Raw genomic sequence first — 18,993 nt, forward strand, 5'->3', positions numbered from 1 at the left:
AAGAAGGGATGCTTGAGCACCGCCCTGGCAGGAGGTCGCGCCTGTGGTCGCTTGCTCAGCATGGCCCCCAGCAGGTCAGTGAGGCACGCGTCGCTCGTGCCTGACAAGCTGCACACAAAACATGTATATAAGGCGGCGCTCTAGCGTGGCCAGGGGCTGCTACGTCCCAAACGCTCATAACATGTATAAAAGGCGGCGCTCCAGCGCGGCCTGGGGCTGCTACGTCCCAAACTCTTATAACATGTATAAAAGGCGGCGCTACAGCGTGGCCTGGGGCTGCTACGTCCCAAACGCTCATAACATGTATATAAGGCAGCGCTACAGCGTGGCCTGGGGCTGCTACGTCCCAAACTCTTATAACGTATATATAAGGCGGCGCTACAGCGTGGCCTGGGGCTGCTACGTCCCAAACTCTTATAACATGTATATAAGGCGGCGCTACAGCGTGGCCTGGGGCTGCCACGTCCCAAACTCTTATAACATGTATATAAGGCGGACTTATTGCGTATAGCTCTGGGGCCGGATTATCAAAACTTCGTAACTTTTTGTACTTACGACAAAAAAGTTCTGTGGTAAGTAAATACACCCTAGTTTTGGCATTATCAAAACTTTCGTACGCAAGTCTTAGCTAAAAGCCTAAATTTTTTCCCCGCGCAAATTTTTATCGCGCAAATGTTTTTATAATACCACCGCTAGTATTACGTTGTCATAGCAACGCCACTCGTAAGTCGATTTTGCGTACTTACGAAGTTTTGATAATACGGCCCCTGAGCAGGTGATGCCGGTACCTTATTACGTATAGCTCTGAGGAGGTCCCGAACAGAGCTGTCCCGGTAGTCGCGGTGTATCCTAAGGTCCTTGTACACCTCAGGATGCATCTTAGACACCCACTGGCCTGCCACGCTCTCGCTGTTCTGCTCCAGCAGGCAACTGGCCGCGTCATTGGGGAACTTGTCCACGCGATCACTTACGTCCTGGCAATAATACAAATTACGTACAAATGGCCTTATTAGTTGATTCACACAATGATTCTTATTGAAATACCTTTACTGTGATCGATCGATCACCTTATCAATCATCTTACTTATCAGGCGATGTCTTAACACCAGAGAGTTCAATGTAAACAAGAGCCCACGTCAGCTCTCACTTACACGACAGAAGATTTGTTACTTGACTAAGAAGAACTTGCATGATTAATAAAACCAGGTGTAAGGATAGGTTCATAATCCTGAATGCTCGCCACCAGCCATCACCATCAGCACCCACCACCAGTCATCAGCACCCATCACCACCCACCACCACCCACCACCACCCACCACCACCACCATCACCCACCACCATGCAGCCATCAGCACCCACCACCAGGAAGTTGAGGGTGGTGGCGCTGTCCCAGAAGAAGGGGTGTTTAAGCACCGCCCTGGCAGGAGGTCGCGCCTGTGGTCGCTTGCTGAGCATGGCCCCCAGCAGGTCAGTGAGGCACGCGTCGCTCGTGCCTGACAAACTGCACACAAAACATGTATATAAGGCGGCGCTACAGCGTGGCCTGGGACTGCTACGTTCCAAACTCTTACATAGGATAGTTAAGGTAAGGGATTTGTGAGATAGGTGATGGACACATAAACAAATGAAGAGGATTAACAAGGCAAGCAATGGTGAAAAAATCGCTGAATGCTGCGTAAATATGCGATAAACGTCAAGAAAATTCAGCACAATATAATACGGAGAGGAAATCGTTTCTCATAACTTAGTTTATTCACCAGTTTTATTTAACTTGAGGTTATTAACCGAAATTCCGTAATTTCCACGTCACATTAAGAGAGAAAAATAAAAAGATGATGTTCCAGGAATGAAACCACATAGACACCCAGATTTTCTATCAGCATATAATAATTTGCAGCTTAATATGTACCGTACTCTATTTGACTCTATGCAACTACCGCACCTGAATGACAACCAGCTTTCAAACTATGTCATTTAATTTAAACCACGTACAACGACTTGCAATCAATTGACCCTCATTATATTAAACCCTGAGGATAACTATCGTTAACAGACCCTTAATAATAATAATAATAGCGGTTCCAGCGTTATTAGGCCGTAGGCCTGTCGCCGATTCTTAACATCCCAGTTCATTCACAGCATTTTGCGGTCTCGAACTCGCAACTCTCTGCTACAATTCTGCTGTGCTTAACCGCCCAGCCTCCTTGCCGATTCTGACCAGAAACTGGCGCACAGAGCTGGGATCGAACCCGCGCCTCTCTGCGCCAATCTTGGTACTCTGAACTGTAACCACTAGGCCACCCTGTACCTAAAACATGTTCGTTTTAGGTACAAACAGCATTGGAGACGGTCAATGGGTGGCCCCGTAGTAATGGGTAAGAACACAGCGCTAAAAATAACATTGGAGAATAACATTCTGGGCAGTTTTAGCGTCAGTGGTCTAATGGGGTTATTCATTCATCTACTGTACTGACAGTACCTTTCGTTACCATGCATTAGAATAGAAATAGCATTGAATTCGGAAATAATAGTCTCGAAAGTGGTAAAGAATAACACTACGGGCGGTAAAGAATAACAAGTGAAGATGGTAAGGAACAAGACTGAAGAACAGCAAAAGAATAGAATAAGATACAGAATAATAGAATAACACTGAATAAGAATAAAGAATAACACTGAATAAGAATACAGAATAAGAATAACACTGAGGATGGTAAACAATAACATAAGCAAAATATCACGCAAGAGTCTCACTCGTTGAGGCCGGCAGCAATGTTGCCCTGACGTGTGATGCAGGGGCCGTAGGGATGCTGGCCTCCCGTCACCACGTAGTAGTACAGGCACCCCAGCGAGAACACGTCCACAGCCCGTGTCTGTACCGTCAATGAATGAATCACGATTAATAACAATAAGTATATTGGCATTACATTTAATATACATCATGATACGAATGTAAGAAAACGTATGATTATGTCAGAAGTTATAATAGACGACTCGTCCACAGCCCGTGTCTGTACCATCAATAAATGAATGAGGAATAATAATAAGTATATTATCATTACATTTAATATAAGGTACATCACGATACTAATGTAAGAAAACGGATGATGATGTTAGAAACTATAATGGACGACTCGACAATAACGCGCGTCTGCCATCATTTTAGCAGAAGTAAACGACGCTCATGGCAGGCACATAAATGTTTTGGCCTTCCATTTAACTTGTGTGATTATATTCACATAAGAAAATGGTTGATATTCGTAATAATTTGACATGCCTTACACGCGCGGCTGCCTAGTTTATATGCTATTTAAACAACGAATACAAATAAATGAGCCACTTAACATTGACATAAATGTATTGAGATTCATTTTTACATATATTATTATAATATGAAAATTAATGACATAAGCAGTCATTATAGCTAACATGTCCATCGCCCGCGTCTGTCAGCATAATAACTTGGATTATACGTTTGAATTTGATTCGAAAATTTTGCAACAGTCTCTGATCCTTGACCGATCCTCTAGATCAAGCCTGATCATCTCAGGAGCATGACTCACAGGTCTCTGATCCTCTAGATCAAGCCTGATCATGCCTCACCGGTCTCTGATCCTCTAGATCAAGCCTGATCATATCAGGGGCATGACTCACCGGTCTCTGATCCTCTAGATCAAGCCTGATCATCTCAGGGGCATGACTCACCGGTCGCTGATCTTCTAGATCAAGCCTGATCATGACTCACCGGCCTCTGATCCTCTAGATCGAGCCTGATCATCTCAGGAGCGATCCAGCCATCGGTCCCGGTAACGCCGGAGTGTTTGGTGAAGGAGCCGTGGCCCGCCTCGAGCTGCTTGCACAACCCGAAGTCGGAGATCAGGACCCGCAGACCCGTCACCTCCGAGGTGCTCGCGTCCCGCCACGCCCCCGCTCCTGACCGTGGGAGCTGCAGCAGCACGTTGCTCGGCTTGATGTCGCGGTGAACTGGCAATATAACTTGAACTTAGGAACATAACTGGCAACTTAGCAATAGACTTGCAATTAAGCAACATACTTGGCAACTTAGCAGCGGTGAACTGATGAACACAACTTCAACTTAGGAACATAACTGGCAACTTAGCAATAGACTTGCAATTAAGCAACATACTTGGCAACTTAGCAGCGGTGAACTGATGAACACAACTTGAACTTAGGAACATATCTGGCAACTTCGCAATAGACTTGCAATTAAGCAAGATAGTTGGCAACTTAGCAACCCAGTTGGCAACCGAGCAACCAAATTGGTAACTTAACAACCTAATTGACAACTTAGCGGCTTCATACTGAATAAAGGCTTCATGCTGAATAAAGGCTTCAACAAAGTATAGCAAAGTAAACGCTATTATAAATAGCGCTAAGCACGTAGGTACCGATATTAAGACTGTGCAGGTGAGCCAGACCACGCGTGGCCTGCTGCAGCACCAGCTTGTCCGTGGCAGGGTCGGGAGGCAGGCCATCCAGCGTCTGCTCCACGTAATGCTCCAGCGTGGCGTCGCACAGCTCCAGTGCGATGTACCGGAACTCCCGACACTGCAACACCAGGTGTTATCATACCATCGGAATACCAAGTGTTATCGGAACACCAAGAGTTAAGTGTTATGTATCGGAACACCAGGTGTTATCATGCCATCGAGTGTATAGCAACTTGAAGGGAATAATTCTATAAATAAGCTTGCAGTGACTCAAGATATTTGACCAATGACCGTAAGTAAAGGATGATTAAATTGAGATGTGAAGAACCATAACAATAAGTGAACGATAAATACTAGAAAATTATATATAAACCTTGTGTCTTGCTAGATCTTGCCTATTAATCCGTAATCGTGTCACAGGTTCGGTCACTAATCGTGTCACTCTGTGGTGGATCACATAACAAAGACAAGTTACATATCAGGTCTACAGGAGGTGACGTAATAGTTCACTCAAAAACCGAAATGACAATACAAGTAACGTAACTATTGACCAAACTATACTAATATTGAAAGGCGTTCCCTAAAAAAGTGTTTGGATACCATCAAGTGTTCGAGATCTTTGAACACGTTGACCTGATGCGTCAGTTCGATGCTTCACTCATGCGTGATACTCATTATAATAAAGTTACAATCTGATTTTAATTTGTACAAACTTGTGTATTATAATGAACACAAGAACAAACCTCGTATTGAGGTCGCATACACGGTTAGGTAGGAAAAGCAAGCGATCAGTCATGAGAGAATGTCTACTACATGAACGACTTCACATGGGTAATGTGCTCTGAGCAGAGACATTCTAAGGCAGGCCATCTGCTCAGGGCTGTCAAGAGCAGGTCACTTGCTCAGCAACATATATTCAGGAGCAGGTCACCTGCACAGCAACATATATTGAGGAGCAGGTGACCTGTTCAGTGCAGAGGTAGCGGATGACGTTAGGATGGTGGTCGCTGGAGCGCAGGAGCTGTACCTCCCGCGCCGCTATGCGGTAGCTGTTCGGCAACACACGCTTCACCGCCGCCACGCGACCCTCGAACGTCCCTCTGTTAACAGCGATATTATGTTAGTCCCAGCAGATATTATACATAAGTAGTCCTGAAACATTCATGTTAGTCCCGGCAGATATTATACATAAGTAGTCCTGCAACATTCATGTTAGTCCCAGCCGAAATTATACATAAGTAGTCCTGAAACATTCGTTGAGTCCCAGCAGATATAATACATCAATAATACTGAATCATTCACTTCGGGAGAAGAAAAACCTACTTCAACGCTAAAGCATTTTTGATCATAACAGAATCAGTTATAAACAATTAAAACAACATTTCTGGCACTGAAAACAGGATCTGCTCACACTTTCGACATCATCGTTCCACTATTTTCAGAATTAAGCATTTATGGATCACTTTAGTATTATAGATATCATCCAAAAAAGATTATATATAATTATTCATAGTCGTAGGTATTTTGCCGAGAAGATCTCAGTCAAACGCGAGTTACTACTGACCTGCAAACTACGATGCCCTCAATGCAGGTGCCCTCACTGACCTGTAGACGACAGTTCCCTCACTGACCTGTAGACGCCCTCACTGACCTGTAGACGACAGTTCCCTCGCTGCCCTTGCCCAGGAGGAGGTGAGGCTCGTAGCAGATCTTGCCGACCCTCATGCTGCCGTCCTCGAGCTGCTCCAGCTGTGCCGTGACCTCGCCCTCGCCCCCCGCGCCCCCCACGCCCTGCGACCCCCGACTGCCGCCCCCGCTGCGGGCGCTCGCTGCCTGAGATTTGCCTCCGTTTTGCTGCAATAAATACAAATTGTTTAATTATAATTATCTTTACTTGGAAATTTCGACCTCCGTTTTGCTGCATTAAATACAAATTGTTTAATTATAATTACCTATCTTTGCTCGAAAATTTCGACATCCGTTTTGCTGCAATAAATACAAATTATTGTACTAAAATGACCTATGTCTGAACATTTCGAGCTTTTGACCTTTTTTTGAAAAATGACCTTTCCTTGACCTTCGCGTGAAAATTAGTACTATATTATATGAGAGATTAAAAGTAAGGAATTAACTGTAAATTGCTGTTCTAAATGATATCATACAGGCAAATGGACTTCATTGATTTATTTTGTCTGGATAAAATGAGACCGAAATTAAAATCAAAATTTGGCCTGAAACTGAAACGCCCAGCATACCACTGCCATGAGTACTGCTAACATCCACTGCAGCAGGTAGATGCAGTGATGCAGTAGACACGCTACTCACGGTATGGTACAGCAGGTAGATGATGCAGTAGACGCGCTACTCACAGTGTGATGCAGTAAGTAGATGCAGTAGATGAGTCCCGCCACCACAAACAGGCCGGTAAACACGATGACGCCTTCAGTGAGCGCCGTGTAGGGGCGTACAGGCATGTCTTGCCGCGTCGCTTTCAAATAAATCACGAAATAAATTAAATAATTTCAAAATAAAGTAAATTCCATAATTAAACTATTCCAATAATCAAAAAATTGAGGTCGATAACTAGAAAGTAGAGGAGGAAGTAGCTTCTCAGTAAACCTAATCTTATAAAAACGCATTAGGATCAGAAAATATGTATCAAGAAACGAGAATATTTCTTGAACATGACAGACATATTCCACATTTTTAATATGTAAATACAACTGCCACCCCCACAGCCTCAAGCTAAAGTACTGTATTGCTTGCCTTTCATACTCCTAAATATTTCATTCAGATTAAATAGCATCATTTAATAAGATTATTTATTGATGCAATCAATAAATATTAATTAGCATTAAATTATATGAGTAATTAGTACTGCAAATAATTAGTACTAATTCGGGTTGAATAATTCTCTTATATGAATAATTAGTACTGCAAATAATTAGTACAAGTTCGGGTTGAATAATTCTCATATAACTTTTTTCACTCTTTCAGGTAGAATCATGCAAATAAAACGACAGGATTTCTTCCTGCAATTAAATATAACATTTTATATTTACGGTGTTTTCAGCAACTGACCAGGTTCCCTTGCTCCCTCCTTACGTGAAGACTCATGGGAGGTTCTGTCGTCCTGTACTAAAGGCTTCTTGTCAGAAGACGTCTCTGCTGGACGCTTCTTGTTCTGATGCTGGCCTCCGCCATCAGCATCGATGTAGTCCTCGTCAGAGTCGATATAGTCGGTATCATCACCCGTGTATACAGAGCCTTCAGTTTCTCTTAGGTAAGTGATACCCAGAGGTACGTGGTCCGAGGGAGAGGGGAACATGTCTTCAGGAAGCTGGTCTGGTACAGTGTAGTGGCCTAAGGGATTACAAATCAATTCATGTATAAACGACGCAAAAATATGTATTGAAACGTAAAATATGTCAAATTGAAATATTATTGACACGTTTCAAGTCAGGTTCGAAAGAAATTCACAGCAATAGTCAGTAGTGAACAAATTTTCAATAAACAAAAAGACTAATAAACCACAAATCAATAAAATACAAGCAAGAATCACGCCATGAATCTTTTCCAAAAGAGGAAAATTCTTACCCAATACAACCACATCCTCAGGGTTATTAAACTCATCAATTTTACAGTGAGCAAACAGCCCGTCCTCTATCCTATAGGATTGGCTGGCTACAGGGAAGTCGTCGTCAAACATCTCAGGAATCTTCGGTTTGCTTTCATGAACTTCATCTGAATTTGCAGCCTCTGAATGAGCATTAGAACTTGAGCGGCTGAATGGGTTGGCTGAAGAGCTTGCATATTCTGTATGAGAATAAAAATTTGTTTTAAAATAAACATACAGCCTAAAAAAGATACAAGAAATTACTTATTTGGAAGACACGTGCCAATAAATGAAAATTTCATACGATAGTTCAGTCTAAAAAATAAAAATCATGTCGAGTACCTAGTAAACATTACTTGATATCTGTCATAGTTCACAGGAATCAGTATACCATTTCCTTATAGATAATATCATGTATAATAAAGTAGAATAAACCTTCACTGCTGCGGTCAAAATCGAATTTTGTAGGAGAAGCTGGCGGTGCTTGCTGCTTCTCATGATCAGAGTCTGGAGACTTGGATGCATCAGGACCATCCAAAAGTAAACGTGGATTTGGCCGACGTTTGATGGTTGCCATCTGATCGTCTACCAGCGAAGGCATGACATACGTGCTGCCGAGACTGCTCTCTCCGAGGTATATGCTTGGGCTGTTGGCCAGAGACGAACTTATTGTTATACTAGGTTTGATGCAACGCACCTGAGCTGCTGGATGGGTTGGTGGGACTGGGTGGTAAGCAGGAAGCTGCCACGACGCAATATCTCTCGTATGTAGCGTTGCAGCGTCGGGAACGCCACTACAGTCATTGGAACTGACATCAAGTTGCCTGCAAAAAATGAAATTGTAAATGAATATAATGCAATCTTAAATTAAATATACTTCAGACACAGATGGCAGAATTTAACAATGATTTACTATCACTAAATCACATTGTTTGCGATCGCATTTCCAAAACAGTTTTCCATATGCTTACCTGATTAGGATTCAAGTATATATTGGAAAATCTTCAGAAGTAAAGAAAATAACTGCACAACTACATTTCCGTGTGAAATTAGACACTTTGCAATTTAGCGCGTCTGGAAGCAAGTAATGGGTTAGCTATTGACAGAATTAGTGGACAATTTAGCAGGAGAGGCAGCCAGTTATTTGCAGCAACAGACTCAATTTTCTTCCAGTATTTTAACATAAACATCGTTCTATTAATCATATTTCTGAATAATTGAAAATTTCACTGAATTCAATTCTCACCATCAGAGGTGATGGTGAAAAGAGCTACAATTGGCGAGTCCAGGTCGGCTGTCCACATGAGGCTCTCTGTGGCCTTGTCCAGAGTCATGAGTGTGGAGCTGCCAGCTCCTGCGTAGTGTACCAGGCCTGCGAAGGAAGAACATCTAATAACTTTGAAGCTCCTGAACAAGATTGAGAATAAAAATTTAGATTTTTTGTTAGCCATAACAATAACAATGTAAACTATCCTATGTAACAATGTAAACTATGCCATAACTATATTATCAGACGTCATAGGCTCCTGAATAGCGATTTGGACATTAAATAATCTCGAGGACATTAAATAGACTTAATCACATAAGTATAGTGCACATCTGTCCGAAACACACACACCAAACCATAACAATATTATCAGACGTCATAGGCTCCTAAATAAGGCTCCATAGGCTTTAATTTGGACATTAAATAGACTCGAGGACATTAAATAGACTGGATCCCATTAGTATAGTGCACATTTGTCCGAAACACGCACACCAAAAGGAGCCAACATTCACCATAATCCTCCTCCTGCCAGTCACTGGTGGTGGTGTAGTCATAGAAGGTAACGTTCCAGCGATGTCCCGTGTTTTGTTCATATAGCATGACATTGTACATGGTGCGTCCTATGAACAACGACTCGCTCCGTGGGATCGCAGGCGTGCGAGCGCACTGCTCCAGCACACTCTGCATGCCCAACACCAACTGCTTGTCTCCCGTCGACCGGTGCACCACAGTGAACGAGTCCACCTTCTTCCCTGCACCAAGACATTTTATTCAGAAACACTGTTGTATGCTGGCACCAAGATACTTTAATCAGAAACACTGTAGTACGATGAGTCTGTGATTCTTGCAGTGTCAAAGTATGAATAAATTTTACTGGGTTCAAGACACTTTAATCAGATACACTGTAGTGTGATGAGTCTGTGATTCTTGCAGTGTCAAAGCATGAATAAACTTTAATTGGTTAAAGACATTTTAATCAGCAACGTTGTAGTGTGATGAGTCTATGATTCTTGCAGTGTCAAAGTATGAATAAACTTTACTGGGTTCAAGACACTTTAATCAGCTGCACTGTAGTGTGATGAGTCTATGATTCTTGCAGTGTCAAAGTATGAATAAACTTTACTGGGTTCAAGACACTTTAATCAGCTGCACTGTAGTGTGATGAGTCTATGATTCTTGCAGTGTCAAAGTATGAATAAACTTTACTGGGTTCAAGACACTTTAATCAGCTGCACTGTAGTATGACGAGTCTATGATTCTTGCAGTGTCAAAGTATGAATAAACTTTACTAGGTTCAAGACACTTTAATCAGCTGCACTGTAGTATGACGAGTCTATGATTCTTGCAGTGTCAAAGTATGAATAAACTTTACTGGGTTCAAGACACTTTAATCAGAAACATTGCTGTATGCAGAGTCTATAATTCTTGGGTTCTCAGAGCATGAATAGGTACGGTATACTTTTTTGTAGTTTGATGGAGATTATTAATAACTTTAAATCACAGTATAATCAATTCTTGGCTACATGATTTGATAAGCAGCAGCATTAACATATAATTTAGTCATTGTATTATTGAAGATAAATGCATTAAATAGCTTCATATTTAGCATAAGAGATGAATGCATAAGAGATGTATGCATAAGAGTTGCATAGCATAAGAGATGTATGCATAAGAGATGAAATAAATCTAATGCATAAAAACGAAAAAGTATGCAAGAGAAATAGGAAGAAAGTCCTACCAAGGTAAAAGAGCCCATCTGTGCTGCGACAAGGCGAGTTCTCCACCAGTTGAGGGATGGTGAAGGGTAGTTTCTTCAGAGGATGTTCTGACGTGCCAAGAGTGTAGCGGTATAGGGAACCATCACGGGGGTTGGGAAAAAACTGGGCTCTGTAGATAGATCAAGTATCAGATTTAATTATATGAAGGATTGGAAGAAGAATCATTATATGAGAATTTTATCACAAATACATGCTAACATTTATTAGCAGTGCAATTTTTTCATTAAGTATACAATTTTTTAAATTAGGTAAATTACAATGCAGCAGTCTTGCAGAACCAGTGACAGGAAGGTGAAGAAATCCCTATCCCATTTCATGGGATTTGTCAGAGGTTGCTTCATGATAGATTTTTCTTAAATGCATTTCAAACAGAAATCTATTGCAGTTATGATGCTTTCAGATTTCAAGGAAGTACTTTGATTCTCAACTTTACAACAAAAGTAAAAAATAAAAATATAAGCACATTCAACAGAATTATCTTATTACTGTAAATTCATAAAATTCTCTTGTTTGCAGTTGAAAAATCTATTCAAGCTGAAGAAAGAAAATTACTGTATCATATTTGAAGGTCCACTGAAACTCTAAATAATCAAAAAAACGTTGCGAATAATGACAGACAGTTTATCAATATCAAAATTTTAAAGGTATAAATTTCTAATACCTAGTCAAAATCAAGTAAACAAACCTTAGTACTATAAATTGGCAAGCAAGAGCTGAGAATAGAGCAGTTTTCAAATTCGAACTGTTGAATTATTTTAGTGATAATTATCAAGAGCTTTGATATGTATCACTTTCTAAGTGGTTCAACTCACATGGATGACTTCGATGATTCTTTTGGATTCTTCACCACAGGATCTGTACAATTTGATACAAAGCAAATAAGCAAAAATGCCACATTGAATTCTGTTAATTGAAAGATGGAGCCAAATTATTCCCAATACCAGCAGGAAACTATTAATTAAGTGCCTACATAACTCACATTAGTCTATACAGCTGCTCTATTTGTAATGTACAAGAGTTGTCGAATGAACAATGGGAACTTTTGTTTCCCATTTCAAAAAATGAGTTTCAAGTTCATTACTTTTGCATCAAAATATTAACATCACAAAATTAATGTAATGCATCATACTTTTTAAATTAACTTCAATTTAAGAGGTACAGTAATGATATCAATTTTAGCCTTTTTTTAATCATTAACAAATCTAAAGCGTTAATTGTCAGGAGTAATCAGTTCAATTATAGGACAATTTGATCATTTGTTAAAGGTTAAAAGTTCACTTCATAAGCTAAAAAATAATAAAACACTCAAAACCAAATTGTTTTATAAGAAATAAAAATAAAATGCTAGTAACTAGAATGTAGCATTATGCATATCCACTTGCTATACTCACTGACTATAAGTCAACAGTGACAAATCTTACTTACTATCAATCTCAAAATTATTTATTGTATAATTTACAAAGTTATTTACCATCTTGAAGAGTCCACTTGATGGTGCCAGTGTTAGCATCAAGAGCGTGCAAGTTCCCGTCTAGTGTGCTGGCGAGCAAGAGTCCATCAGGACTGGAAGCATGCATACAGTCACTCAGCAGTCCTTGTGTCCAGAGCTGGAATTAAATATTCAAATAAATAAATAAGAAACAGTTACATAATAATCAAACCTAATAATCAAACCTAAAAGAGTCCATCAGGACTGGAAGCATGCATACAGTCACTCAGCAGTCCTTGTGTCCAGAGCTGAAATTAAATATTCAAATAAATAAATCATATTACCGTAATGTAATCACACCTGATTCAATATTTTTCCCTAATTTTAAATTCGGAGCTGACACAAAAGTTTTATAATTTTGTAATCAGATAATAAGATGATTCTATTAGCCATAATTTTTCAATAAAATTATATAAACATAAATTATATCATTATAGAATTTTTTACCAGAGTAACACATTCAAGCTAGCCAGGGTGAAGAGTTTAGTGACTGCATCGCTAATTTTTGCATTTGTAGACCAAAAATGATGCCAAAGGTACCCAAGATGTATTGCCTCGTTGTGGCAGTCTTCAATATGTGTTGCAAACATAATCTTCATCGAAATTCTGACAAAACAAACTTTAATAAGGGCAACTTTAACGCCCCAGGTACCAGGCTGTAAAGAAGGGCCTTCCAGCTTGAGATGTCGGCGCTTTTTCAAGCTCTCCATCAGCCACCTTGACCTTAAATCGGCATCCATGGCCAATCATAAATTATGGCTCCGGTATTCATCACTGATAATAAACTATGGCTCAGGTATTCAAGACCAGTCATAAACTATGGCCCAGGTTTCGAAGACCGATCATAAACTATGGATTGCTTGACCAGCCCTGCCGTAACCGCACAAATTTTCAGCTTGTTTGATTGCTTGTATCTGTCACCCGATCATATTGTGCTTAAGTCTGGCGCTCCCAATGCTACTGCTCAAAAAACTTGTCTCCGTTTCCATTATTTGTTGAAAGCAAATGACGCCTTAATTAATTAATTGGGCATCAATTGTTAATGATTTTAATTTAATGTGCTCTAGTGTGTTCTAACGCGATCTATTGCGTTCCAACGCGATCTATTGCGTTCCAACGCGATCTATTGCGTTCCAACGCGATCTATTGCGTTCCAACGCGATCTATTGCGTTCCAACGCGATCTATTGCGTTCCAACGCGATCTATTGCGTTCCAACGCGATCTATTGCGTTCCAACGCGATCTATTGCGTTCCAACGCGATCTATTGCGTTCCAACGCGATCTATTGCGTTCCAACGCGATCTATTGCGTTCCAACGCGATCTATTGCGTTCCAACGCGATCTATTGCGTTCCAACGCGATCTATTGCGTTCCAACGCGATCTATTGCGTTCCAACGCGATCTATTGCGTTCCAACGCGATCTATTGCGTTCCAACGCGATCTATTGCGTTCCAACGCGATCTATTGCGTTCCAACGCGATCTATTGCGTTCCAACGCGATCTATTGCGTTCCAACGCGATCTATTGCGTTCCAACGCGATCTATTGCGTTCCAACGCGATCTATTGCGTTCCAACGCGATCTATTGCGTTCCAACGCGATCTATTGCGTTCCAACGCGATCTATTGCGTTCCAACGCGATCTATTGCGTTCCAACGCGATCTATTGCGTTCCAACGCGATCTATTGCGTTCCAACGCGATCTATTGCGTTCCAACGCGATCTATTGCGTTCCAACGCGATCTATTGCGTTCCAACGCGATCTATTGCGTTCCAACGCGATCTATTGCGTTCCAACGCGANATCTAATGTAGCATAATGCAATCTAATGTAGCATAATGCAATCTAATGTAGCATAATGCAATCTAATGTAGCATAATGCAATCTAATGTAGCATAATGCAATCTAATGTAACCTAATGCAATCTAATGTAACCTAATGCAATCTAATACGTTCTAATTCAATGTAATGTAACCTAATGCAATTTAATGCATTTAAATTCAATCTGATACTTTCTAATGCAATATAAAGTGTTCTAATGCAATCTAATGTACCTAACCTAATGAAATCTAATGCACCCTAATTCAATGTGATGCATTCTAGTGCATTCTAATTCATTGTAATAAAATCTAGTGCAGTCAAATAAAAACTTGAGGCATTTTAATACATTCTAATTCAGTCTATTTAATTTTACTGAATTAGGTTGGCTTGAATTGGGCTGGAATAATATGATTTAGTTTGAATTGAATAAGGTTGAAATAATATAGGTTGGATTGAATTGGGTTGGGTTAAATTGAAATGGGTTTGGTTGAATTTGGAAGGCTTGAATTGAGTTGGGTGTAGTTGAATTGGGCTGAATCACGTTGGAATGAGTTGTATTGGTTTTGGTCAAATATGGTTTGATTGGGTTGAGTTTAGTCGAATATTGGTTGAATTGAGTTAGGTGGGGTTGAATTTGGTTGATTCGAATTGGGTTGGGTTGAATTGGTTTTGGTTGAATTGGGCTGGGTTGCAGTGGGAAGGATTGGGTTGTTTTGAATTGGGATCAATTGGGTTGGGTTAAATTGGCTTTGATTGTAATGGCTTGGGTTGCATTAGGTTGGGTTTAATTGGTTAGGATTGCATTGGGTTGGATTTGGTTGGGTTGATTTGGTTTGAGTTGCATTGGGTTGGGTTTGGTTGGGTTGAATTGGGTTTGGTTGCATTGGCTTGGATTCAGTTAGATTTGGTTGGATTCAGTTAGATAACTTAGATTTGGTTGGGTTGAATTCAGTTGGGATGAATTGGGTTGAACTAGGTTGGGTTGGGTGACCTGGGTTTGGATTTGGTACGCACTACGTCGCATAGTTCACGCGGCTAGACTAATGATGTCTGTTTATTTAAAATGATTTATCAGCAGCTGGTTTGTTATCCATTGTTAGTGCCGTGAGGCTTTCTCAACATAAGCACTCAGATATATGCACTTAGAACCATCGGAACTGCATGCTACATTGCGTAGCTCAAGTAGCTCTGAGCGCGTTTGCTTGGGTGCCCAAACTTGTGCTCTCCGTGCCTCTCACAATCATACAAACTGCGTACTACATTGCGTAGTTCAAGTGGCTATGAGTGCATATGCTTGTTGTCCAAATGCAGCTCTCACAGCCATTGGAACTGGGTGCTACAGTGCATAGTTCAGGTGGCTGTGAGCACTTGTGCTTGGCTGCTCAAATATACGCTCTCACAGCTATCATAACTATGCGCTACTATACGTAGTTTTGATCGTAGCGTGTAGATTGATATATGGCACATTTGCCATATGGATCATAAATCACAATTTATGGAGATTGGAGAAGCATAATTAGCATTTTTAATAAATTTGGAAACTCGCGGACTGAATGTGCACTTTTGTTAACAACTAGACAGAAGGTAATTTATCTGGCAGGAATCTCATGGTTCTGGAAATGGCAGGATCTTCCGCAGGAAATTCTAGTTGCGGCCCTAAAGGGAGATATTTTCCATGCTTGGCAAGCTAGATGAGTTACCTGTTACCCAGGGTGCAGAGGGTGCAAGCAGCATCACCAAGATATGTTTTTTTAGCCCAGAGCGTTGCCAGCCATTTTCAAAATCCCTCGCCAGGTAATTTTTAATAAGAAAGTTCTGCAAGCAACTTTGATAGTATATTGCTTACTATCTACGTATGACAGGATGCTTATTTTGTGGTATATTATTTTGTTTCTAGGAATATTCAATTGTTAGAAACATTTATTTTATGACAGTGATATGGAATCTCATTTAACTGTGATATTATTTTGTTAACTCAAGGGTTTAATTTATGTATGACTAAGCAATGTGTAAACAAATATTTATTCCATGACTGTAAAATGGAATCTCATCTAGCTGTGATATTTTTAGGATTTAGTTGTTAGTGTCTTGGGCTGAGACTGAATGTGCAGCTCCAATGTGATTGGTTGAGCTGCTCCAGGCCTCGTGATGGTGCGCACTAGGTAGTCATGAATGATGGAGAGTTTGGTCACTATGGAATTAGTTTAGGATTATTCAACTTTTAACTGTGATTACATTGCCAAATGATTAAAAATATGATGACATTATTGTAATTGTATTATATTATCTATTTTTTTGCACTTAGAAAGTGTTTACGGTCTGTTTTGTACATTGTAAATGGGATGTTGAGGTAAGCTCATTTTGGCTGAGTTACCCCTTGCGGAGAAGTTGTGTGTGCTCAGTGTTACAGGGTTGGGGTGACATGGTTTTGACTCGAGATAGGCAGAGTCAGATTTGGGCTTCCAAGAATAAACTCCACCACAGTTCAGGGCATAACTATTAACGAGTTCCACTAATGGACTAATAACAGCATAGGTGGAGTTCTGGATAGTCCAGATTTTGGCTGCGTTGGGAGGTTAACAGACATTCCATTTGCTATCTTGTGTTGTTGAGGCTAATAACCTCTGCGCTCAAGTAAATTTTCAGCGGCTTATTGGAGGCTCGTACCCTCCAATAGTCGCGCTTTTGAGGCCTAACTGCCTCCATGTTTCTGTGTTCTTGGCCATGCATTAGGACTCAAACCCCTGATCATTGCGTTGGTTGTCGGCATTGTGGTGCAGCGCATACCCGTATCCTTGCTGTCCGTTCATGTGAGGTTGTCAGTTTTGTGGTGCAGCTTGTACCCGTATCCTTGCTGTCCACTCCTGTAAGGTCGTCAGTTTTGTGGTGTGGCTCATACCTGTATCCTTGCTGTCCACTCCTGTAAGGTCGTCAGTTTTGTGGTGCGGCTCGTACCCATATCCTTGCTGTCCACTCCAGTAAGGTCATCAGTTTTGTGGTGCGGCTTGTACCCATATCCTTGCTGTCCGCTTTTGTGGTCCTCAGTAGTTTATTAGGATTCCTCGATGTTGTATCCCTGAGGCTGAGACCCTCTTTCCCAGAGCTTTTGGACCTAATAAATTGTGTGCTTTGTACAGTGGAATTGTGTATCGCCCAAAGATCACCAATATATTATGAAAAGTTCCTTGTGTTCATTCCTCCTCTCTTTAACGCAAGGGAATTTAGAACCGGACCAAAGAGCAACTCTTTAGCCCTTGTGTTAAAACCAATACGCAAGTCACTGTCAAGTCAGCACGCTACCCATAATCATTTTTTCTTCACGGCGCAGTTTCCGGTTACACATGCATCGCAACACACACAATGCAACTGGTTTTCAACAATTTCTGGAAAAGCTTTACTGCATCCTGATCCTTCCGGCATACCAGAAACTTTGCTGTGTGCAGTTGCGGTCTTTCAGATTTCCAGTAATTTCGAAACTCAAAAGTATTTCTCATATGCAATAATTTCAATCCAAATATGTTAGCAAGATTTTCAGAAAGATCTTGCAGACACATTTAAATTGAAATTCTTGCATTTAATATATATGTCAGTCTATGGCCAACTATTTAGATTTTAGAAAAAAGTAAAGTTTCTGGTACGTTGGATGGATCAGGATGAAGTGAAGCTTGTCCGGAAATCAGTTGCAATGAGTTCCCACCAAAAAAATGTAAACAACATTTTTTCCATTGCATTGCGTAGTTGCAGTCACATTAGAGCGGTCAGGTTGCATTATCACATGTTCACCATGGTCAGGAAGATGTGCCAGGTGCGTGGGAATTTATTTTGTCATTTTAACGACCTGCGCGGTGCGCCGTACTATGCTGGTAAAAAAAATGCGCCATGCGCAGTACTTTAGAAAGCTAAAATAGTTTTACTATTTTAGTCTTAGGTAAATGAGAAAATTAAAAATGAACTGATTCTAAAAAATCTCTGATTTGTCACTATGCCCCAAATAACTAATTTTACCCTAAAAACAGTCTGATTGTACAGCAAGTGTCAACTGAACATGCCACACTCAGGATGATGTATGTTTTCGGTGAATTTTCCCGCGCATTTTCACTTTTTTAAGCTATTGCTGTGCACAGTTGGCGCAATGTAATGAAAATTGATTCTCTTAAAATAGTTTTACTATTTTAGTCGACAATATATTTAGTCGGGTATATTGACTACGTACGCGAGTCGAACTGACAATAATAAAATGTATGACATGTCCGGGTTACTTCTGACTCGTCCGCCTTGTCGGATACGGAATGTACGGTAATCGTAAACTGCGGCTATTATACATACGAAATGTAAACCAGGTCTCATAGTGTGGCACAAGAGTCGTTGTAAAATTCATCTCAAGGTCATCTGGTCGTTGAACAACCGCATGCAAGTCGATAGTCGATAGGATTTATGCAGTCGATAGTCGATAGGTTTCTTCAGTAGTTCGATAACTTAACAATGAAAACACTAGTGACTAGTCGTTAATAATGAGACAACCTTAAGTCTATGTACATTATATTCTTTATATACAACAAACACCTAACAGATAA

General features: G+C 40.6%; 1 protein-coding gene across 1 annotated transcript in view; it reads right to left on the reverse strand.

The window, feature by feature from the left end:
• LOC108681549 (serine/threonine-protein kinase/endoribonuclease IRE1) overlaps positions 1–12,712 on the reverse strand; it is an 18,836-nt gene extending 6,124 nt beyond the window's left edge. The window contains exons 1-17 of the mRNA XM_018170594.2: positions 12,581–12,712; positions 11,922–11,964; positions 11,070–11,218; positions 9,844–10,083; positions 9,311–9,436; positions 8,762–8,888; positions 8,500–8,711; positions 8,046–8,264; positions 7,530–7,811; positions 6,818–6,936; positions 6,100–6,302; positions 5,413–5,548; positions 4,407–4,566; positions 3,743–3,981; positions 2,752–2,870; positions 1,360–1,501; positions 789–974 (exon numbers count right to left, since the gene is read on the reverse strand). Of these exons, the coding sequence (XP_018026083.1) occupies positions 789–974; positions 1,360–1,501; positions 2,752–2,870; positions 3,743–3,981; positions 4,407–4,566; positions 5,413–5,548; positions 6,100–6,302; positions 6,818–6,936; positions 7,530–7,811; positions 8,046–8,264; positions 8,500–8,711; positions 8,762–8,888; positions 9,311–9,436; positions 9,844–10,083; positions 11,070–11,218; positions 11,922–11,964; positions 12,581–12,686 (2,808 nt within the window). The 5' untranslated portion in view covers positions 12,687–12,712. The remainder of the gene's footprint in view (positions 1–788; positions 975–1,359; positions 1,502–2,751; positions 2,871–3,742; positions 3,982–4,406; positions 4,567–5,412; positions 5,549–6,099; positions 6,303–6,817; positions 6,937–7,529; positions 7,812–8,045; positions 8,265–8,499; positions 8,712–8,761; positions 8,889–9,310; positions 9,437–9,843; positions 10,084–11,069; positions 11,219–11,921; positions 11,965–12,580) is intronic.
• Between the last annotated feature and the right edge of the window lie 6,281 nt (positions 12,713–18,993).

The sequence above is a fragment of the Hyalella azteca genome, unplaced genomic scaffold (genome assembly GCF_000764305.2).
Source record: "Hyalella azteca isolate HAZT.00-mixed unplaced genomic scaffold, Hazt_2.0.2 contig11402, whole genome shotgun sequence".
Lineage (NCBI taxonomy): Eukaryota > Metazoa > Arthropoda > Malacostraca > Amphipoda > Hyalellidae > Hyalella > Hyalella azteca.